We start from the raw sequence: 24592 nt of genomic DNA, 5'->3' as shown, positions 1-24592 counted from the left end.
AAGTCAATTGTTGTTGGCCTATTATTTATACCAGCTCATCACTTATTGATGTTCCTTTATTGTTGGTCATTTGAAAAACCAATTAAACAGATGACGTCAGCAGTGCCAGGTAGCCTAGTGGTTAGAGCGTTGGGCCAGCTACCCAAAGGTCGCTGGTTCGAGTACGTTACCCAACAAGGTAAAACATCGGTTGATGTGCCCTTGAGCAAGGCACTTAACCCTAATTGCTTCTGTAAAACGCTCTGGATAAGACTGTCTGCTAAATTACTAAAATGTATGTATTCGGCATTATTAGATATTCTAAATATTGTAACGTTCAAATAGTATTTTTAACGCGAAGATCAACCTCTAGGCAAATAATTATAGTTTGTTTATGTACAAAATGATCTGCTATGTCTAAATAGGCAATGACCCGTTTGGCGTTTGACCAAAGCGCACCATGTTATTACAAAGTGGGGTGTAACTTCCTGGTGCCACTCACTTTGTGTTGCTGTTGCACTTGTGCATTTCTACCGTTGGCAGATGTTCCCTGTTTCTACTGAGATCCTTTTAACACAAACCTGTTGGGGAATTCCTATCATTAACAATTAAACACACGCACATGAGCATGCATACTCGCACGCATCGACAGGCATGCACGCAGAGGCATACAGGCACACACACACCAAGATCCTTTTTTTAGGATGAACATAAAGTGGGATTTGACTATGTTCCTACTCTGCTGTCTTCCAAATATTTAATCTATCTTCTTGCCCAGCTGAATGATCAAGGCTATAGATTTCCTCCTGCTGACATTATCAGAGTCAGAGTTTCAGTAGTTAAAATGGATGTGAGATGTTCCGACCATTGTGACTAAAAATGTATTGGTGTTGTGATGTTCGCAGAGATGACCTTGATTCTTTTGATGAATGCCATTGTACTGTTCCGTTCTGAATGTAGTCTGCACCTGTTCGGAGTGTATTCTACACCACTTCTGAGTGTATTCTACACCTGGGCATATACTATAGCTGGGTTATATAAATATATTGAACAAAAATATAAAACGCCGGTTGTGATACAGCCTGGAATATAACCAGGGTCTAGCACGCAGATGCAGTGCCTTAGACCGCTGTGCCACTCGGGAGCCCCAGAAATATAAACGCAGCATGTAAAGGGTTGGTCCCATGTTTCATGAGCTGAATTAAAAGATCCTAGAAATGTTCCATATGCACAAAAAGCTTATTTCTCTCAAATGTTGTGCACAAATGTGTTTCCATCCCTGTTGGTGAGCATTTCGTCTTTGCCAAGATAATCCATCCACCTGACAGGTTACTTTCCCCCAAGACAAACTCAAAATGTCGCTCACAACAAAGGGAACTACCAAAGAAAATCACTTACCACCAAACAAAACAGAAAGGGGTTCTGAAAGGCACCCATGTGGGCACTCAGTGAGAAATGCTCACTAACAGGGATGTAAACAAATTTGTGCACATTATTTGAGAGAAATAAGCTTTTTGTGCATATCGAATTTTTTTAGGATCTTTTAATTTAGCTCATGAAACATGGGACCAACCCTTTACATGTTGCGTTCATAGTTTTGGGGCTCCCGAGTGGCACAGCGGTCTAAGACACTGCATCTCAGTGCTAGACCCTGGTTCAATTCTAGGCTGTATCACAACCGGCCGTGATTGGGAGTCCCATAGGGCGGCACACAATTGGTGGAGCGTCGTTAGGGTTTGGCTGGGGTAGGCAGTCATTGTAAATAAGAATTTGTTCTTAACTGACTTGCCTAGTTAATTAAATTAAACATATGTGGGTGCCCACTGAAAATTGGCAAAGCCACTAGTAAGGGGTTCTAAAAAACACCCCCCACCATGGATGCCCACTAGGTTTGCTTCCAAAAAGACAAACTCAAAGAAAAACCCACACCAACTTAGGATAGGGTGTAAAATCATTTGGAATAAAACCAACAGGGCAAAACTCAGGCTTCTTTCAAAATGATTTAGGTTGAGCTTGAAATTGCTCCTCAGTTGACGTGAAGTGTAGGTCTTCTAACATCTCTCAAGCTGAACTGGAGCACTGGGCCAGCCACTCCTAAATAGCACCTGGGCCAACACCGTTGAAACACCTTCCCACTAACGACATGGAAACCAGCGCAGGTGTAACACATAATGACTGACGAGGTGACAACAATCTGTGCACCCTATGTTCTAAAATGCTATATGTGCTAAAAGTCCAACATAAAAGGAAAAAAACAAAACCTGTAACAGATTAAAACAGCATGATCATTACACAGGTGCACCTCATGCTGGGGACAATAAAAAGTCAATCTGAAATGTGGAGTTTTTTCACACAACACAATGCCACAGATGTCTCAGGTTTTGAGAGAGAGTATAATTGGTATGCTGACTGCAGGAATGTCACCAGAGCTGTTGCCAGATAATGTAATTTCTCTACCATAAGCCACCTTCAATGTCATTTTGGAGAATTTGGCAGTACATCCAACTGAACTCACAACCTCAGACCAGCTGTAACCACGTCAGCCCAGGACCTCCACATTTGGCTTCACCTGCAGGATCGATCTGATCGGATCTGTCTGAGACCAGCCACCCGGACAGCTGATGAAATTGAGGAGTATTTCTGTCTGTAATAAAGCACTTTTGTGGGGAAAAACAAATTCCCATTGGCCGGACTTGGCTTCCCAGTGGGCGGACCTGCCTCCCAAGTGGGTGGGCCTATGTCCTCCCAGGCCCACCAATGACTGCGCCCCTGCCCAGTCAGGAAATCCATAGATTAGGGCCAAATGTATTTATTTCAATTGAATGATTTCCTTAAATGAACTGTAACTCAGTAAAATCTTTGAAATTGTTGCATGTTGGGTTTTACATTTTTGTTCAGTATACACAAATCAAATCAAATTTTATTGGTCACATACACGTGCTTAGCAGATGTTATTGCAGGTGTAGCGAAATGCTTGTGTTTCTAGCTCCAACAGTGCAGTAATATCTAACAATTTCACAACATATACCTAATACACACAAATCTAAGTAAAGAAATGGAATTAAGAATATATAATTATATGGACGAGCAATGTCAGAGTGGCATAGACTCTAATACAGTAGAATAGGATAGAATACAGTATATACATATGAGATGAGTAATGCAAGATATGTAAACATTGTTAAAGTGACTAGTGTTCCATTATTAAAGTGGCCAGTGATTTCAAGTCTATATATATATAGGCAGCAGCCTCTAATGTGCCAGTGATGGCTGTTTACCAGTCTGATGGCCTCGAGATAGGGTCATCAGGCGCAGGGTAGCCTAGTGGTTAGAGCATTGGACTAGTAACTGTAAGGTTGCAAGTTCAAACACCCCGAGCTGACAAGGTACACATCTGTCGTTCTGCCCCTGAACAGGCAGTTAACACACTGTTCCTAGGCCGTCACTGAAAATAAGAATTTGTTCTTAACTGACTTGCCTAGTTAAATAAAAGATTGAAGCTGTTTTTCAGTCTCTTGGTCCCAGCTTTGATGCACCTGTACTGACCTCGCCTTCTAAATGGAAGCTTGGTGAACAGGCAGTGGCTCGGGTGGTTGTTGTCCTTGATTATCTTTTTTGCCTTCCTGTGACATCGAGTGCTGTAGGTGTCCTGGAGGGCAGGTAGTCTGCCCCCGGTGATGCGTTGGGCAGACCGCAACACCTTCTGGAGAGCCCTGCGGTGCAGTTGCCGTTCCAGGCAGGGATACAGCCCGACCGGATGCTCTCAATTGTGTATCTGTAAAAGTTTGAGAGGGTTTTAGGTGCCAAGGCCAATTTCTTCAGCCTCCTGAGGTTGAAGAGGCACTGTTGTGCCTTCTTCACCACACTGTCTGTGTGGGTGGATCATTTCAGTTTGTCAGTGATGTGTACGCGGAGGAACTTGAAGCTTTCCACCTGCTCCACTGCGGTCCAGTCAATGTGGATATGGGGGTGCTCCCTCTGCTGTTTCCTGCAGAGAGAGGTTGGGGTCAGAGCCAGGTTCAGCCACAGTATAGTAGTTTCTACTGTTGTTATATAATAATGGTTCCTGTAGCCTGTACAGTGCACTACTGTTATTAGTCTTAGACAAGATGAGCGGTTCCAGTAGTTGTAAAGTGAATTCAGTGTTTATTGAACTCGTTGGCCTCACTTGTTGGTGTGTTATGTATAGACTGAGACCCTACATCCACTAGCTAGCACTGAGAAAACTGTATTTAAATTGTGTAATGTTATTTAGGCTATGTTGATATTACCTTGGTGCTTCTTTCTGAAAGCAGTCTTTTGTCGGTCTGTACACATCCAGTGTGAGAGCAAGACTCTCAGTGGTGTTGACTGAAAACTCATTGAACCTTCAGGGCCAAAGCTGACAGGGGCTGCATAGGTGTGTGTGGTATGTTTGCGGTGTGTGTGTGGTATTTGAGAGAGAGAGAGAGAGAGTGTGTGTGTGTGTGTGTGTGAACAGCCTATCCTGTTCCCTGAGTCTGAGCCCCTTCACATTTTAGTGTATGTAGTGCAGATGCTGCTTGCTCCGAAATTGGTTTGCTTTTTACCTCCTAAGGAAAGTTGGCTTCGTCTACAGCCGCTCCTCTCCAAACAGTGTGTGTGTGCGCACGCGTGCATGACCAGAATCGTCTCCCTGTGCCCCACTTTGTGGTTTTGGTTTCACATGAAAATGTACTGTATGTGTGTGTTTACACTATAGCGATACAAATATGAACTGTATTCAGATACTTTATAGGCCTACTGTTTATGATATGAAAACCGTTCAGACACTGTGAGTCGATATGAGAATCATTCCAGTAATAGTCTATTTAATAGGCTATGGGCTCAGTCAGGTGAGTCGGCCCTGCCTAGAGACCAACACTTAAAGATTATTGCAGTACGGTAATTTCCAAAAGAGAACTGCATTCAAAATTTGAGTTTGATTGAGATCGGATTTGGTTTCTGGCGGAGTGCAGAGAGGCTTCTTGGCACATGGAACAATGTCTAAATAGTATTCACATTTTTCATTCGAGATGGATTTGACTGGAGTATATTGTCCTGCAGTCTAGCTTTGGCTACCGAGCTGTCAAAAAAGAGGCTCAGACACAGAGTTTCAGCATATTAACTTTACTGGCATAAAGGGTGTTGTATCTGGCAAGGTGAATAGGCCATTTTGAGAGATGTTTTGATGTAACATATATGGAGCGGTACATCTGCCTCAGTCCTTGGTGTTTCTCTGTAACCTGCAAAGCGTTAAATAGCCCTGTAATATTTTCCTATTTTCTTATGGCTTTATAAATCACGCAGCATACTAAGGCTTCATCCTAAATGCTACCCTATTCCCTACATAGAGCTCTGGTCAAAATTAGCACACTACCTATGGGCCCTGGTCAAACGTAGTGCACGATATAGGGAATAGGGTGCCATTTGGGACGCACTTCAAATCATTAGTATGGATGGAATCCAGAGGTCTAATGGCAACCAGGCTGCTCTCAAGTCACTTTGTTATTACAGCAATCCCAGCGAAAGTAAAGGGGGGTAACTGGGTCTGAAAATGTACATTTGATTTATAGAGCAGCTTGAATTTATGTCCAACTTTCTATTTTAGTCTGTAAGAGCGCTGAATTGATCTTTGCCCAATTTCTCACTGAGAGGCCCGCAACATCTGGAAGTGGGAACATCTTTGTATCGAATAGACATAGTTACTACTACTCCTTGTCCTTTGGGTGGTTCTGTCTCTCTCTCTCTCTCTCTCTCGCTCTCTCTTTCATACTCTCATTCTGAAGCGCCAGGAATTTACACCTGTTGAGGATATAGCTTTACTATGTCTGTTGTATTGGATTCAAGTCTGTCTGGGTTCTCTGAGAAGGTATCAGATGCTAATACTGCATATAATAAATGGTTTCTGGGGAGGAGACGTGGGGAGCAACAGGTCACACTGTAACTCTCTATCTAAGCCATTCGCCCGGGCCCATATTCAGAGCCTCTCAGAATAGGAGTGCTGATCTAGGATCAGGTCACCCCATTTATTCATTATGATTTAAAAGCTAAACCTGATCCTGGATCAGTACTCTGAGGCGCTTTGTGAATGCAGGCCCTGAGCTGCTGTCACATTTCATATTAGGTCTAGTAGTGCAGAAGTGAAGCTGTAAAGCTTAGTCTTGATTAACACTGCTTTATATTGTTAAATGCTACTTGATAGTATCAGTATCCTCTGTGTTTGACCGGCAGTACGGGGGAGATATAAATAACTTTTATTTGCAGCGGCTAAAGTGCTTTTATTTATTGCAAGTTCTCAAACAGGATGTTCACGAGGATGTGAATATACTGCTCGCTGTCTCTCTCCCCCTCCCTCTCCCCGTCTCCAAGCCGAGCGTGCAATTGAATCCTTGAACACCGTATCCTCCTCGCGTTATCTACATGAAGCGATGATATGTGTATCATTCTTTATGGTTTCATAATAACTGCCTTATTTTTCAAAGCTGGTACAGTTGCCATGCGGTTATTTATCACTGCTTGGTTCACGGAGATTAATGAACCATAACTTTTTCTGGCGGAGTCGAACACCGCCTGGCATACCCATTGGTGGCGTCACAAGATGCACCATATTCCCTATATAGTGCACTCCTACCAGAGCTGTGGGCCCTGGTCAAACGTAGTTTACTACAGTATATAGGGAACAGGGTGCTATATGGGATGCAGAGACAAAGACTACACCATCAGCTGAAGGTATTTGGAAGGTTATCATCGCCATAACTCCAAAATAAATCTCAACTTTTTTCTACTATTTGTCGTTGATGCCACTGCGGCATACAGCTAGTAGTTATGACTGTTATTTTTCTCCTGTACGCGCTCTCTCTCTCTAAGCCGTGAGAAAGAAACACAACTTCTTGTTGCCATGCCGACTGGGTTGATAAGGTAGAATTTGATAGTGCTGCCTCGCCTGCCTGCAAACTCTCGGAAAGTTCAAAGCTGGCAACTGTTCATAAATCTTCTTGTTATTACCTTGTGCATCTGTCTGGTACTCTCTTTCTCTACTTCCAGGTGGAGGCTGATGATGTGCTGCTGATAAGCACTGCAATGTACTCTTTCCCCTCGCTCTTGCGCTCATTTCAATTTAAGGGGCTTTCGTAGCATGGGAAACATGTGTTAACATTGCCAAAGCAAGTGAAGTAGATGATAAACAAAAGGGAAAATAAACAAATATAAACATGGTGTTATATTTACAATGGTGTTTGTTCTTCACTGGTTGCCCTTTTCTTGTGGCAACAGGTCACATTTTGCAAATGTGATTTCGCACTGGTATTTCACCCAGTAGATATGGGAGTTTATCAAAATTGGGTTTGTTTTCTAATTCTTTGTGGAGCTGTGTAATCTGAGGGAAATGTGTGTCTCAATATGGTCATACATTTGGCAGGAGGTTAAGAAGTGCAGCTCAGTTTCCACCTCATTTTGTGGGCAGTGTTCACTGCTCACTGAGTCTGTACATAGTCAAAGCTTTCCTTAAGTCTGGGTCAGTCACAGTGGTCAGGTATTCTGCCTCTGTGTACTCTCTGTTTAGGGCCAAATAGCATTCTAGTTTGCTCTGTTTTTTAAAATTCTTTCCAATGTCTCAAGTAATCTCTTTTTCTTTTCTCATGATTTGGTTGGGTCTAATTGTGTTGCTGTCCTGGGGCTCTGTGGGGTGTGTTTGTGTTTGTGAACAGAGCCCCAGGACCAGCTTGCTTAGGGGACTCTTCTCCAGGTTCATCTCTCTGTTGGTGATGGCTTTGTTATGGAAGGTTTGGGAATTGCTTCCTTTTAGGTGGTTGTAGAATTGAACGGGTCTTTTCTGGATTTTGATAATTAGTGGTCATCAGCCTAATTCTACTTTGGGGCAGCAGGGTAGCTTAGTGGTTAGAGTGTTGGACTAGTAACCGGAAGGTTGCAAGTTCAAACCCCCGAGCTGACAAGGTACAAATCTGTCGTTCTGCCCCTGAACAGGCAGTTAACCCACTGTTCCTAGGCTGTCATTGAAAATAAGAATTTGTTCTGAACTGACTTGCCTGGTTAAATAAAGATCAAATAAAATAAAAACTCTGCATGCATTATTTGATGTTGTACACTAAGAATATTTTTTGCAGAGTTTCAATTTGGTCTTTGTCCCATTTTGTGAAATATTGGTTGGTGAGTGGACCCTAGACCGCACAATTAAAAAGGGCTCTATAACTGATTGAAGGATTTTTTAGCCAGATCCTAATTGGTATGTCGAATTTTATGTTCCTTTTGATGGTATAGAAGGCCCTTTTTGCCTTGTCACTCAGATCATTCACAGGTTGTGGAATTTACCTGTGGCGCTGATGTTTAGGGTGAGGTATGTATAGTTTTGTGTGTGCTCTAGGGCAACGGTGTCTAGATGGAATTTGTATTTTTGGTCCTAGCAACTGGACCATCATTTTTGTCTTACTGAGATTTACTGTCCGGGCCCAGGTCTCGCTCGCTCTCTTTCTTTCTCTTTCTGTCTCACTCTCTTTCTCTCTATGCATAGATGTTACTTCTCTCCAATAAGACTTACCCACAATATGTGCATGCTTGCATTTTAAATGTGTTTAGTCAACTGCAGTCATCCAATTCGGTTATGTCTATCAATGTTACAATTAGATTAGGCATACTAGAATGTAAGATCCATTCGCTCACCACCAATAGCAGCAGTAGTACTTTCATCATGGCTTATTTTCTAAGGGCTTTAATTTGTTGAATACATTTCCTCTTTAACCTGTCGAGGAGAAGGAAGCCATCCATGCATTGTCCTTGATCCGCCTGTGCTGGAAGAAGATACACTTTGTTAGTGCAATGATAGGCCTTTACTGCAGGCAACCGGCTGATTGAATGGCATCCTTCTCAAGGTCAGGCTTCAGTTAAGAGCTATTTTCTGCTTACCTGTGCAGCTCGACAGCCACTGTCTCTATCCCAAATGGCACTCTATTCCCTACCTAATCCACTGCTTTTGAACAGAGCCCTATGAGCCATAAGTAGTACACTGTAGAGAGAATAGGGTGCCTTCTGGGACTTAGCCACTGAATCTGCACACAAACTGCCTTTACAGTGACACAGACAGACTGGCTTAGCAAGAGGAGAGGCTCATCCCAACTGGTAACATGAAGGGAAACCTCTTCGCCTGCAAAATAATGACACAAAGGGAGTTTCTAGTTCTTTTATTCATATCCTCCCATCATTTTCCTATGCCAACTGAAACAGCCCATTACATAATCAGCACACTGTGATCATAGGCTTAAGGTCAGGGATCAAAGGTCATTTTGGGTGTAACGATTGTTGTTGGAAGGATTGGACCAAGGTGCAGCGTGGAAGGTGTTCATCATGTTTATTAATGTGAACCAGCAACAAAACAATGAAGAGTAACAAAAACGACCGCACAGCTTTGTAGTGCAAAAAGGCTACAATACAAAAACAAGATCCCACACACACAACATGTGGAAAAAGGCTGCCTGAATATGATCCCCAATTAGAGACAACGATAGACAGCTGCCTCTGATTGGGAACCATACTAGGCCAACCTAGAAACGAAAAACTAGAATGCCCACCCTAGTCACACCCCGACCTAACCAAATAGAGAAATAAAAGGATCTCTAAGGTCAGGGCATTGGGCTCAATGTTACTTTCCTCTTCTTGTTTGGAATGAGGTGGCAAGATGTATTTCTACAGATGTCAATGTCCAGATAACTATCAACAGAATTCACCCTAAATCAGTTTATATGCAGACACCTAGGCTATCTACAGTTGAATATGCTCTATGTGATATAGTGGGGCGGCAGTGTAGCCTAGTGGTTAGAGCATTGGACTAGTAACCGAAAGGTTGCAAGTTCAAATCCCCGAGCTGACAAGGTACAAAATCTGTTGTTCTGCCCCTGAACAGGCAGTTAACCCACTGTTCCTAGGCCGTCATTGAAAATAAGAATTTGTTCTTAACTGACTTGCCTAGTAAAATAAAGGTAAAAAAAAAAAATAATAATAATAATAATAATTATCTGACCACTATTATCAAAGTTGTTATATCATGTAGCGTTGTAGTAGGTCAATGATGGAAATGGACGGATATGATTTGAGATGGACTAGACCGTGTCTGTTCTGAAACGCTCTAGTGCTCTAACCCGAGACATAGCCATGAAGATGTCTTCATTAACTAACTGTCTTCAAAGTTCTCACATCTCACAAGACGACAAGTTGTAGTCAGACACTCATTAGGCTCCACTTCCTCTCTGGTCTCTAAAGCAGCTAATGGTTTGAAGTGAATTTTCACAAGCCGAGTCTGACCCTGTGCTCTGCGCGCTAAACCCTCTACCCGCCTGTCATTTCATTTGGTTAGTGTGTGTGGGTTAGTGTGTGTGTGTTTTAAAAACACTCATCCTGGCTGACACCGATCACCTGGCGCTGTCACCGTAACCACGGGAGGCCCTCGACAACCTGACACGGTGACGAGATCAAATCACAGTGATAATCCACCGTACCATATGGGGGCGAAACCGATTCACCTGCTCCAGACACACACACACACACACACACAGAACAGCTGCACTCCCACCAGCAGGATAGATGGATTGTACTGAACACTACACAGCTCCACCAATAGGATTAGCAGGTTTAGGCGTCTAAAGGTCCTCCGTGTTCTCCTTCTCCTTGTAACCAACCCCACAAACACCTAATGCTGCTTTATGATCAGCTAATTCCCCCACATACACACACATACAGGCAAACAGGTGCACCCTCATGCACGCGCACACACAAACACACTCCCATGGATCTAGTTGTGTTCGTGTGCGAGCTTGTGTCTGTGTTGTCGTGTAGTTGTTTATTTCTCCTATCTCCAGTGGCCCTAGATGGGTATCTTTGTAAGCTCTGCTCTGCTCCGCATAACTTCTTTAGACTCACTCAGTGTATCAGAGCTCACTCCTCAGGTGTACTACTACACAGTAAACAGTAGCAGCCAGGTAAGAAGGCCTCTATTGTGGCACTGAGAGAGATCTGGGGGAGTTTGGATCAGATTGTGACTGAGACAACATCACCTTGTTTATCCGGTAAACAATTCAACCCCAGAGTGCCTATAAAAAAAAATCAGGGCTGCGTGTTTAACAAGAGAGCAGCGGAGAGAGAGAGAATCTAGTTTCCTCTTCTAGATAAACCTGGCGCCGGGAGATACAACACATTGACATCTCTGATTCTCATGCAGCGTGAAGATACTACAGAGAGGTGTGTGTGTGTGTGTGTGTGTGTGTGTGTGTGTGTTTTGCGTGCTAGCTCACTGATCTGAATTCGCCCTTTGATACCTGTGTGAAGAAGAGAGATGGAGAGGGATAATGACATTCTTCCTGTGCTTAAAATCACAACCTGTAGATTGTCACGTAGTTGTAGTGTAGCATCATCCGGTTTGATCTTCATCACACACCTAAGAGACATCCCTGCCTCCCTCAACCCTCTGCTGATCTAGGATCAGGTCCCGCCTATGATCTAAAATACAAAACTGATCCTGGATCAGCCTTCTCTGGCTGGGTGTGCTGGTACCATGTTGTGGCCAGAGAACAATTCAACAACACAACACACATTCTTCCCAGGGACGGATGCTGCATCATGGCGCCCCTCTGATCCAGAGAGATCTTTGTCAGATTTAGAACATGGTTGATTACACCTAGGCAATCTTATCAGATTCAGCTTTACTATGATATTCTCCTAGTTGCAAGTAAATAGTGGTAACAGTGGGTGGGGGGGGGGGGTGTATAAGGCAACCGGGTAACATCACTTACAGTAAAAGATGCCATGTGGTCTGCTGAGAGATGAGCCTGATATTCATGTCCATGCTAAGAAAAACTATTGTTTAATTGTATAGATTTTTTGAAATGTGTCGTTCATATAGGGAATTATGTTATGTTGTTTGTCATTACAACAAGAAAAAGTGTGAGTGAGTTGACTGCAAACAACTTCATGTTGGAGAGGAGCGCTTATCCATGTCTTTGACTGATAATCAGCTGGTTATAGTGTTGATCATTTTCCTCTCTCTCTCAATCTCTCTCAATCGCTCTCTCCCTCTTCATCGCTCTCTCAATCTCTCTTTCCCTCTTCATCACTCTCTCTCTCTCTCAATCTCTCTCCCTCTTCATCGCTCTCTCTCTCTCCCTCTTCCTCTCGCTCTCACCATCTCTCTCTCATGCTCTTTCTTCATCTCGCTCTCTTTATCTCTCTACCTCCCTCTATCATAGCAACAGAGACTGTTAATGGCTTTGGCAGCAAGCCCTGATAATCAGCTTGTTATCACGTTGATCATTTACAGCTCTCCTTTTCTCAACCTCTCTTCCATAGCAACAGAGACTGTTAATGGCTTTGGCAGGGAGCCATGGTGGCGACTGCCGAGTAGAGGAGAGTAACGGTGTCAAGACAGGCAACACTACTTAGGCCTGTAGCTATAGAGCTATATAGTATTTAATACTTCCCTCCACTCCAGGTCCCAGTCCCCACCCCACTTATCAAAAGTGAAAAAAACAACAACATATGCAACCCCTGAGCAAGCGGCGCGAAGGAAGCGGTGCCCTAGCCCCCAACACGGCTAACTGTGCATGAAATTGAACTGATAGCAGCTATTGACCAGAGGCTCAGCCCCCAAGAGGAAGAGGGGAAACGGCCGGCTGTGTGTTACCCGATTGACTGAAAACTCCTCGGCCGGTTGGCTTTGATGGCTGGCACTTTACAGGAAAGAGTGATTTAATGGAATCTGCCAGACCTCATCAATGTAAGGGCTTCTTGACGGGCCCCCTTCCCTCTACCTTCGACCCCCGCGGTCTCTGGTTTATAACGCATCAGTGACAGGGGACAGATGTTGTTTTATATAAACCAACCAGGATATTGTTTCACCTCTGACTGGACTCTTAGGGACAGAGCTGTGTGTGTGTGTGTAGTTGTGTAGTTGTGTACGAGGGAGAGTGTGTGTGTGTGTGTGTGTGTAGTTGTGTATGAGGGAGAGAGTGTGTGTGTGTGTAGTTGTGTATGAGGGAGAGAGTGTGTGTGTGTGTGTGTAGTTGTGTATGAGGGAGAGAGTGTGTGTGTGTGTGTGTGTAGTTGTGTATGAGGGAGAGAGTGTGTGTGAGAACAGCCTGTCCTGTTCCCTGACCACCCTGGAGCCAGAGCTGAGCCACTTCACTGAGGAGGCTATTCTAGTCCTCTATAAATAGCCTATTGAATTTAGCCAGCTTGATAAGCCTATAATTAATGTGGCCATCATTAGGTACGGACATGTTCAGCTGTAGAGGACCCTGCTGCTGAGGGGAATGTGTGTGTGCGTGCAAGGAGTCTTCACTGCCCTTGTTATAAAGGGTGAACTCAAGTGAACTGGACTGCTGTGATAACTGTTATAGAGGGCTTACTGGCTGTGGCTGGATACCAGACATATTGCCCTCTGCTTCTGTTGGGGGTGCAAAGGCCTTTTGTTGTGGAGCTGTAGGATACAACACAGCCTCATCTATCAAACCCAAAGCCCTGGGTTTGAACACAGTCCTCAGCGGATCTCAGTTCTATTGCATTGGAATTGCATCATTAATAGTGCAGAGATTATTCTCCAGAGCGACTCACAAGAAACTCCATTGACCCCTAGGGGAGGACTAGAAACCAGACACAGTCTGCCTCCCAAACAGCACCCTATTCCAGGGTCCATAGTCAAAAGTAGTGCACTTCATGGGGAATAGGGTGCAATTTGGGAGGCAGACAATGTTTTTACAGTAGGAATATCTAATAGGACGGCCTTTTAGCAGTTAATCAATATACAGCAGGGAGCAGGAGAAAGACAGAGGGGGGAGGGGGAGAGGGAGCGGTAAAGTGACCGAGTGAGATGAGGGGAACGAGAAGGAGCGAGAGGGAGAAAGTAATAGCTTATAGTGTTAATGACAAGCAGTCAGTCTGAAGCGGCTCAACTCCCAAACACTGGTGCTACTCTCCTCTCTGTCTCCTCGTCTCATCTGGCCTGCGTAATTGCCCTCCTGGAACCTGCCATGCGGAGCGACTGCTATCTGCCTCTTCTTCTTCTTCTGTCTCTCCCCTCTCCTCTTCTCCCCTTCTTCTCTCTCTCCTCCTAGTGAAGACTGGCAGCTGTTGGATGTTGAGGGGAGAGGGGCTCACAGGTCAACTCCCAAAGTGGGGCTCCGCACATCCACAAGATGTCATAATTAATATCTATCTGGGGGGCCCCTGGGCTATGAGAAGGCCGAGGGAGGATAGGGTGGGTTGTGGATAAATGGCAGCCAAACAGTAAAATACAACCGACTTCTTATTCACCATTTAACATAATGTATACTCATCATCATCACTTTGCCCTCAGCTAGTAGGATTCCATATTCTGCATGTGTCTCAAATGGCAAACTATTCACTGTATAGTGCAGTACTTTTGATCAGAACCTTATGGGTCCTTAGTAGTACATTATATAGGGGATAGGGTACCATTTGGGACGGATTCTCATTTCTTTACTATAGTATTTGCATGGTGTTCTCCTGCCGCGTTTGTCCGTACCTAGAGATATTCCACAGTGGTATACCAGGGGAACTTATTCATCTTTGGGGACCGACCAGTGTTTTTCCTAGTTAAGCAAATATACATTAGCCACACAGTGTGAGATACAGACTCCCTCCCAGCACCTTGAGAACAAGCTGTTATTTCTCTCTGTGCCCTCTCTCTCTTTCTCTCGCTCTCTGTGCTTTCTCTCTGCTTTTGCTCCCTCCCCCCTCTCTCTTTCCCCCTTTATTTTTCTGACTCTCTCTCCTCCCTCTCTCATCCCTCTCTCTCTCTGTCTCTCTCTCTAACATGACGCCTGGGGCCAGATCCCGCTCTCTCACTCTCTCCCATCCTCCCTCTCATCCCTCTCACCCCCTCCTTTTTCTCTCTCATCTCTCTCTCTCTCTCTCTCTCCCTCTCTAACATGACGCCTGGGGCCAGTTCTCTCTCTGTCTCATCTGCTGCTTAATTTCACTGGCGCGGCCCTCGTAATGAAGCGCCTTGATGTACATTTGCCAATTTCTGCCTGTGCCACTGCAGTATAATTGGGATGTGACTGAGCATGAATACCCGGCGCAGGGTTGGTTGACCTCCACACGACCCTACAGATAATGCTTTGGTCATAATAGAAGTATTATCTCCCCTAATCTGGGAATGGAGAGGGGTTGTCTGCAGGGTTCCAGGGATGGAGATGGAGGCTGTGTCCCAAATGGCAGCCTATTGCCTATGTAGTGCATTGGTCAAAAGTAGGGAACTATTTATGGAATAGGGTGCCATTACAGACACAGTTTTGAAGATTAATGGGTCTAACTCCCTACAGTACTCCTAGGCAGGGCTAAAATAATATAGCATTTTTCCCCCCACATGCTTGTACTGACAACGATATATACATATTTATTAGGGATGGGCATCGTTATCCAGATATCCGAACGGACGTTAGTATTCAATTACTTGAGTGAATGTTAATTTCTGGAGATATATTTTTGGGGGGCTTATTTTGAAAAAGCATTGTTCTATACATAAGCCCCTCGGATAAGGTCCGAGGGGGTGTGGTATATGGCCAATATAGAACGACGCAAAGCGGAGTGCCTGGATACAGCCTTTAGCCGTGGTATTTTGGCCATATATCACAAATCCCAGAGGTGCCGTATTGCTATTATAAACTGGTTACCAACGTAATTAGAGAAGTCAAAATAAATGTTTTGTCATACCTGTGGTATACAGTCTGATTTATACCACAGCTGTCAGCCAATCAGCATTCAGGGCACGAACCACCCTGTTTAGAAATGTTATTAGATTATCAATGTGACATCACACATATGGATATGCCATGACATTTGAAATACTTAATGTAATAAAACAACAATCTTTTGAAAATGTGTTTTATAATGTGTGTTAAGCTCCTTCTGCACATTTAGTCTTCCAGTACAGTCTGCCCTGACATCGGTATGCTATTTTCCCCACTTCAAACGGCAATTACAGGCACGCACTTATAACAGAGTTTCCACCAGATTCGACACAGATAAATGCAAAACACTCACCAGAAAACTTTTTTTTGTAACAGAATCAACCCTTTTCACCCGCCACCTCCACCCACCCCACCCCCCGTTAACTTAGCCACCGCTGCTGAAAATAATCCTAGGGGAAACACTGTTCATCATGCATCCTCAGAGGGGCGGTATAGGGGCCCCTGAATGGCCCTTCTCTATTCCCACCTGAGGCCTGCAAATGAAGGGGCCTCCTGTGCTCCACACACACACAGCTCTGCTCGCTGTAATAGCTGTGTCCCAAATGGCACCATATTCCCTATATAGTCCATTACTTTTGGTCGGAGCTCTATAGGTTTAAAGTAGTGCACTATATATGCAAATAGGGTGCCAGTTGTGACTGTGACATTGTTTACAGCCTGCAGCACCTGACTGGTTGGCTGACCTTGGTTTGGGAGCTCATCACTGCAACATTGGGAAAATCAGATTGGACTTGACGTGTACCCCAGCCATTGACCTTGATAAGTGTGTGCGGTGCCTGCAGCAGGAGGTCTTGGGCGAATAAGTGTGTGTTTGTGGTTCTTTTTGTCTATCTGCCTGTCTCAATGTGTGTGTCGCTGTGTGCGTGTGCATATGTTTGCGTGTATATGCGTGCTTACGCCTGCGTGGGTTTGTCTTCATGAGTAAGTAGGCTGAGGGGAATGAAGCATGAGTCAAGCCAACACATGGCAGGAACATGGCTCGACACATGGCAGGAACATGGCTCGACACATGGCAGTGACATGGCTCAACATATGGCAGGACCGTCATCTCTCTAATTACTGTTTATTTTGTGTCTCCCAAATAGAATCGATTAAACCCCAAACATACCGAAGCCACTTGGTCTAAAAGCACACCTGAACTGTGCTTCCATGATATTTTCTCCACACTGTTTATTTCTGGTTTCTTACCAGAGAGAGAAGGATAATGGAGAGAGCGAAATGGCAGGAATTCAAGGGAGAGGAAAAGAGCGAGAGGGAGGGAGTGAGAGGAGAGAAAAGTAGCGAGAGTGATCGAAAGAGGTAGAGAGATTGAGCATGAGAGAGAGATGAATCGCAGGATGGAGAGAGACGGAAAGGAAGAGTATCTGAGGATGAAAATGCATTTTTCTTTCCCACTGAGATGCTATTTGGTTGTGGGAAATGATTAATTTCACACGTATACAGGTCATCCCTGGAAACAGCAACATCTCATTCACTAGGGGCCCCAGTCAGCAACAAAACAGAACACGAGCCGTCTAGATGGAAATTGAGCAAACATCGCACACACTCACACAATATACACACACAGGCGGTACACACACAAATGAGAGACACACACACACCAGTACATCAATAAATCTTTGGAGGTTAAACCTGAGAGTAGGAGAATGTGAGCAGCTCCTCTCATCACCAAGGTAAAAGTCACCCAGTACATTAGGTCTGTCAGTACCAGGAAGTAACAGCGGAGCTCCTAACCAATCAGGTGTCCCTGTTAGACAGGTGCTCTCTCTTTCACACAGACTACCTATGTTTGCAGCAGTAGGATGGCGATGGAACATTGAAATATGGGGTTTGTGTAAATAAGGATGTGGGACTGTTTTTAGCTCAGTGTGTGTGTGTGTGTGTGAGTGTGGAGGAGAGCCTGGGACAGAATAGAGTCTCTGTGTAGAGTGGGACAGTTATTGGTTTGTGTTTCCATGAAGCTATGTATGCCATCAAGAAACTCATTTTACTCAGACACTTCCTTCTCTATTTCTTTAACTCTAACATTTCTCCCTGTCTTTACATATTTGATGATATTAAACACCTGTAATATAATATACTATGCAAGAGAGAAGACAATGAGGCATATGCATATGATGCACGATGAGGAAGGTGCCCCGGATGATGATAATAATAAAAAATACCATTAATCTAAGCCGGGGGGGGGGGGTTCTACTACGCTACAGTGCATTCAGAAAGTATTCACACCCCTTCACTTTTTCCACATTTTATTTGTTTTTTTTCCCCCTCATCAATCGACACACAATACCCCATAATGACAAAGCATAGCGTCGCTGCACAGCTATTTTCAGGTCTCTCCAGACATGTTTAGTCGGCTTCAAGTCTGGGCTCTGGGCTGGGCCACTCAAGGACATTGAGACTTGTCCTGAAGCCACTCCTGCGTTATCTTGGCTGTGTGCTTAGGGTCGTTGTCCTGTTGGAAGATGAACCTTAACCCCAGTCTGAGGACCTGAGCGCTCTGGAGCAGGTTTTCATCAAGGATCTCTCTCTACTTTGCTCCGTTCATCTTTCCCTCGATCCTGACTATTCTCCAAGTCTCCGCCAATGAAAAACATCCCCACAGCATGATGCTGCCACCACCATGCTTCACCGTAGGGATGGTTTTGGCCAAATGATGAGCAGTGCCTGGTTTCCTCCAGATGTAACGCTTGTGATTCAGGCCAAAGAGTTTAAACTTCATTTTCATCAGACCAGAGAATCTTGTTTCTCTCAGAGTCCTTTAGGTACCTTTTCATGTTCATTTTCCTGAGGAGTGGCTTTAATCTGGCCTGATTAGTGGAGTGCTGCAGAGATGCTTGTCCTTCTGGAAGGTTCTCCTATCTCCACAGAGGAACTCTGGCGCTCTGTCAGAGTGACCATCGGGTTCTTGGTCACCTCCCTAACCAAGGCCCTTCTCCCCAGATTGCTCAGTTTGGCCGGGTGGCCAGCTCTTGGTGTTTCCAAACTTCTTCTTCTTAAGAATGATGGAGGCCACTGTGTCCTTGGGGACCTTCAATGCTGCAGAAATGTTTTGGTACCCTTCCCCAGATCTACAGTATGCCTCGATACAATCCTGTCTCGGAGCTACACGGACAATTCCTTCGACCTCGTGACTTTGTTTTTGCTCTGACATGCACTGTCAACTGCGGGACCTTTTTAGACAGGTGTGTGCCTTTACAAATCATGTCCATTCATTTGAATTTACCACAGGTGGACTCCAATCAAGTTGTAGAAACATTAAGGATAATCAATGTAAACAGGATGCACCTGAGCTCAATTTCCAGTCTCAGAGGCTCAGTTATTTCAGTTTTTTATTTTCTAATACATTTTCGAAAAATACAAAAAACCTGTTTTCGCTTTGTCATTATGGGCTATTGTGTGTAGATTGATGTGGAAAAAAAAACATATTGAATGTATTTTAGAATACGGCTGTAACTAACAAAATGTGGAAAAAGTGAAGGGGTCTGAATACTTTCTGAATGCACTATATGGAAATGTTTTAAGCAGGTCATACCAAGGAACTTTTTTCTATATAATTTAGAATTCTATGACCCCTTGATTATTTTATTTCACCTTTATTTAACCAGGTAGGCTAGTTGAGAACAAGTTCTCATTTACAACTGCGACCTGGCCAAGAAAAAGCATAGCAGTGTGAAAAGACAACAACACAGAGTTACACATGAAGTAAACAATAAACAAGTCAATAACACAGTAGAAAAAAAGAGTCTATATACATTGTGTGCAAAAGGCATGAGGAGGTAGGCGAATAATTACAATTTAGCAGATTAACACTGGAGTGATAATTTATCAGATGATCATGTGCAAGTAGAGATACTGGTGTGCAAAAGTAAAGTAAATAAATAAAAACAGTATGGGGATGAGGTAGGTAAATTGGGTGGGCTATTTACAGATGGACTATGTACAGCTGCAGCGATCGGTTAGCTGCTCAGATAGCAGATGTTTGAAGTTGGTGAGGGAAATAAAAGTCTCCAACTTCAGCAATTTTTGCAATTTTTTCCAGTCACAGACAGCAGAGAACTGGAAGGAAAGGCGGCCAAATGAGGTGTAGGCTTTAGGGATGATCAGTGAGATACACCTGCTGGAGCGCGTGCTACGGGTGGGTATTGCCATCGTCACCAGTGAACTGAGATAAGGTGGAGCTTTACCTAGCATGGACTTGTAGATAACCTGGAGCCAGTGGGTCTGGCGACGAATATGTAGCAACATCATTCATATATACAGAGAAAAGAGTCGGCCCGAGAATTTAACCCTGTGGTACCCCCATAGAGACTGCCAGAGGACCGGACAACATGCCCTCCGATTTGACACACTGAACTCTGTCTGCAAAGTAGTTGGTGAACCAGGCAAGGCAGTCATTAGAAAAACCGAGGCTACGGAATCTGCCGATAAGAATATGGTGGTTGACAGAGTCGAAAGCCTTGGCCAGGTCGATGAAGACAGCTGCACAGTACTGTCTTTTATCGATGGTGGTTATGATATCGTTTAGTACCTTGAGCGTGGCTGAGGTGCACCCGTGACCGGCTCGGAAACCGGATTGCACAGTGGAGAAGGTACAGTGGGATTCGAGAAGGTCAGTGATCTGTTTGTTGACTTGGCTTTCGAAGACCTTAGATAGGCAGGGCAGGATGGATATAGGTCTGTAACAGTTAGGGTCCAGAGTGTCTCCCCCTTTGAAGAGGGGGATGACCGTGGCAGCTTTCCAATCCTTGGAGATCTCAGACGATACGAAAGAGGTTGAACAGGCTGGTAATGGGGGTTGCGACAATGGCGGAGGATAGTTTCAGAAATAGAGGGTCCAGATTGTCAAGTCCAGCTGATTTGTATGGATCCAGGTTTTGCAGCTCTTTCAGAACATCTGCTATCTGGATTTAGGTAAAGGAGAAGAACGATTTTTGGGAAGTCTCATGGTCTGACAAAGACCGCTCTAACTCTGTCACCATTCACCGCAGATGCTGAAGTGCGACATTGGCGAATGCAGTGGATTGAGACGCATCCAAAAAATAGATCTCTAGCTTAAACTGACAGATTTTTATGTAGATGTTTGTATTATGCTGATTAGATTTTCGCGGTGTCACAGACATCAACCTTAGGGGGTTAAGCAGATGCTTTTATTCAACGCGACTTAGTCATGCGTGCATACATTTGTTGTATGGGTGGCCCCAGCGGGAATTGAACCCACAACCCTTGGGGTTTTAAGTGCTATGTTCTACCACTGAGCAACACCTAATCTACTAATGTGTTCTCTCCTGTCTCCTCTGTAGTGGATAATGTACTGACTGTTTCTCTCCTGTCTCCTCTGTAGTGGATAATGTACTGACTGTTTCTCTCCTGTCTCCTCTGTAGTGGATAATGTACTGACTGTGTCTCTCCTGTCTCCTCTGTAGTGGATAATGTACCGACTGTTTCTCTCCTGTCTCCTCTGTAGTGGATAATGTACTGACTGTTTCTCTCCTGTCTCCTCTGTAGTGGATAATGTACTGACTGTTTCTCTCCTGTCTCCTCTGTAGTGGATAATGTACTGACTGTTTCTCTCCTGTCTCCTCTGTAGTGGATAATGTACTGACAGTTTCTCTCCGGTCTCCTCTGTAGTGGATAATGTACTGACAGTTTCTCTCCGGTCTCCTCTGTAGTGGATAATGTACTGACTGTTTCTCTCCCGTCTCCTCTGTTGTCGATAATGTACTGACAGTTTCTCTCCTGTCTCGCCTGTAGTGGATAACGTGCTGACAGTTCCTTTCCTTTCTCCTCTAGTGGATGATCCAGACGCCTCACAAAGTGGCCACGTTCTTTGGCTGCATCGGGACGGACCACTTTGGAGAGATCCTGAAACAGAAGGCTGAGGAAGCCCATGTAGACGCTCGCTATTACCAACAGACCCAGGAGCCAACCGGAACCTGCGCTGCCTGCATCACTGGGGACAACAGGTCAGGCCTCGTCCAATCAGCTCTAAGCTAAGCAACACCGGTTGCGTCCCAATAATCTCCTTCTCCGGAAGTGTGCCCGTGTTCACTTCCCGTCATGGATTTGACTGGTATGGAAACTCCCTCCCTCTAGCTCATGCCTACACCAATCCAATGCTTTTAAATTAAGTGGGGAGAAGTGAACTAGTGCACACTTCAGGAGGAAGGAGCGAGAACCTGGTGTAAGTCCCAATTATCTGTCCCCCAAGAGTAATTTCGGTTCATTTCAAGTTCATAGAGTCGTTAAATGGTGACGGCTCATCATACGTAAATGCTAGTTGGTCGTCTTTCATCAAAGGAAAGCACTTACTTTACATTCCTTCTACTTTAGTAGAACCTTGCAGCCCCAGTGACTCGTCTTGTCACCCATCTACAGTACAGGCTCAGGCTGACACAGAGGATGCAGCCCAAATGGCACCCTATTCCTTACATAGTACACTACATTTGATCACAACCCCTCCTGGCCCTGTTCAAAAGTGCTGCACTATATAGGGAGTAGGGTGCCATTTCGGACGCAACACAGGAGGGTAGATGCAACACGGCAGGTAGACTAGCGCTTAGACCGTTGGGCCAGTAACCGAAAGGTTGCTAGTTTGAATCCACGAGCCGATTGCTCCAGGGTCGCCTTTGATAATGGCTGACCATGGAAAAACATTTTTACACCTGCATATAATACGCACTTGTACATGTGTGAAACAGGACAAATATAATCTAATTATATTATTAGATGTATTTGGATCTCCTCACCTGTCAGACCTCTTGTGTGTGTGTCAGTCAGACCCCTCCTGTCTGTCAGTAGTATTGATCCTCAGACTGTCAACCGCTTCTCACGCTGCTGTCATCATCAACACGTCTCACACACACAGCAGAGGACACACACATGCACACACACACACACACACACAGGGCCAGGTGTGGATCAATAAGTCCTCAGTAAAGACTCAGTCTGTCTGGCCTTTCATCTCCCGCTACTGGAGGTGTCACTCACCGTGTGTGTGTGTGTGTGTTTGTGTTAGTCTCTAGTGGCTGGCCTGCCCTGTCGGCCTGGCAGACATGCCCAGTGAACGAGCTCTCTTAGTGGGGCTTGTTTGATGTGAGCCCTGACACCTGAAAAGGTCAGTCTGTGTGCTTCAGGAGAGGAGCCCTGTAATATGTCTTCCAGGTGTTTAACAGACAGCTCAGGAGGCCAGGTTAAAGGTCACGGCAGAGCTGGGTGATGAGGGAGATTCCAGCCAGTCAGTGTGTAATAACCTCTGCTTTGATTAGGCTTGCCAATCTCGCTCTTCAGAAACTGCATCATATGGTATTTTCCTCTAACACACACCTCTGTAGCTCCCTTGTCCTCCACGGCTCAATGCAATGCCAGGATAGTGAGTATGATTCCCAGGACAACCCCTACATAAAAATGCCTCTGTCTCAGTATCACCTCCAGTATCTCACAACAGATGAGGTGAAGACTGTGGTTGCATCTGAAATGGCAACCTATTTCCCTACATAGTGTACTACTTTTGACCTTATGGGCCTTTGTCAAAAATAGTGCACTACATAGGCCGGGGATAGGGCATCATTTCAGATTGACTAGGCCGGGGATAGGGCATCATTTCAGATTGACTAGGCCGGGGATAGGGCATCATTTCAGATTGACTAGGCCGGGGATAGGGCATCATTTCAGATTGACTAGGCCGGGGATAGGGCATCATTTCAGATTGACTAGGCCGGGGATAGGGCATCATTTCAGATTGACTAGGCCGGGGATAGGGCATCATTTCAGATTGACTAGGCCGGGGATAGGGCATCATTTCAGATTGACTAGGCCGGGGATAGGGCATCATTTCAGATTGACTAGGCCGGGGATAGGGCATCATTTCAGATTGACTGAGGCCTGAGTATTAGTAAAAAACGTTTAAGAGGTAACATGATAATGTTACATTATTTCAGGCAGAACCTTTGTTCACTGTTCACACATTCAAGGCTCTGTTGGAGACCAGTGGCTCTGTCTGCATCCCAAATGACACCCTATTCCCTAAAGAGTGCACTACTTTTATCCAGAGCCCTATGGCCAGGTCAGACTGTCTCTGTGGTTTTTGATAACAGAAACTGTATTTATTTCACCTTGCACCTAACGTTCTACGCATTATCATCCTTTTACATCATGGGAGGAAAGTGTCTGGGCTACGTCCCAAATGGCACCCTATTCCCTATATAGTGCATAACTTTTGACCAGCTTTGGTAAACAGTGCACTATATAGGGAGAAATTTAGGTCGCAGCCTGGGTCTGATGCTGGTGTTTTGGGGATATTTTTGGAGTTGGGAATGAAGATGGATGATTGGCGAGCGGGCTGTGTGATTTATGGGCTGTGTCTGTGCAGGTCCCTTTTGTGATTTATGGGCTGTGTCTGTGCAGGTCCTTGGTTGCTAACCTGGCAGCAGCAAACTGCTACAACAAGGAGAAACACCTGGATCTGGATGGCAACTGGGAGCTGGTTGAGAAAGCCAAGGTCTATTATATAGCGGTAAGTGACAAAAAAAAAGTGATTAAAATCACTCTACATTCAAATGACTCTAGTCTCCACATTCAACGCGCATGCATGAGCGCACACATCACATTTGAGTCATTTAGCAGACGCTCTTATCCAGAGCGACTTACAGTTACGCTCTTAAGATAGCTAGCTGGGACAACCCCATATGTCATAGTAAATACATTTTTCCTCAAAGCTGTCAGCACTAGTAAGGGGGCAAAAATAATAATTTAAGATATTCTTTGAAGAGGTAGGGTAGGTTCGGTTGACCTAGCTTCAGGGGGAAGCTGGTTCCACCACTTGGGTGCCAGGACAGAGA

General features: G+C 44.7%; 1 protein-coding gene across 5 annotated transcripts in view; it reads left to right on the top strand.

Moving 5' to 3' along the window:
* Nucleotides 1-24592, top strand: part of LOC109899937 (adenosine kinase) — a 291951-nt gene that overhangs the window by 97225 nt on the left and 170134 nt on the right. For all 5 annotated transcript variants that reach the window (XM_020495596.2, XM_020495594.2, XM_031835383.1 and 2 more), the window contains 2 exons: nt 21546-21718; nt 24159-24267. In XM_020495596.2, the coding sequence (XP_020351185.1) occupies nt 21546-21718; nt 24159-24267 (282 nt within the window). The remainder of the gene's footprint in view (nt 1-21545; nt 21719-24158; nt 24268-24592) is intronic.

The sequence above is a fragment of the Oncorhynchus kisutch genome, linkage group LG11 (genome assembly GCF_002021735.2).
Source record: "Oncorhynchus kisutch isolate 150728-3 linkage group LG11, Okis_V2, whole genome shotgun sequence".
Classification (NCBI taxonomy): Eukaryota; Metazoa; Chordata; class Actinopteri; order Salmoniformes; family Salmonidae; genus Oncorhynchus; species Oncorhynchus kisutch.
This window is presented reverse-complemented; position numbering and strand designations above follow the sequence as displayed.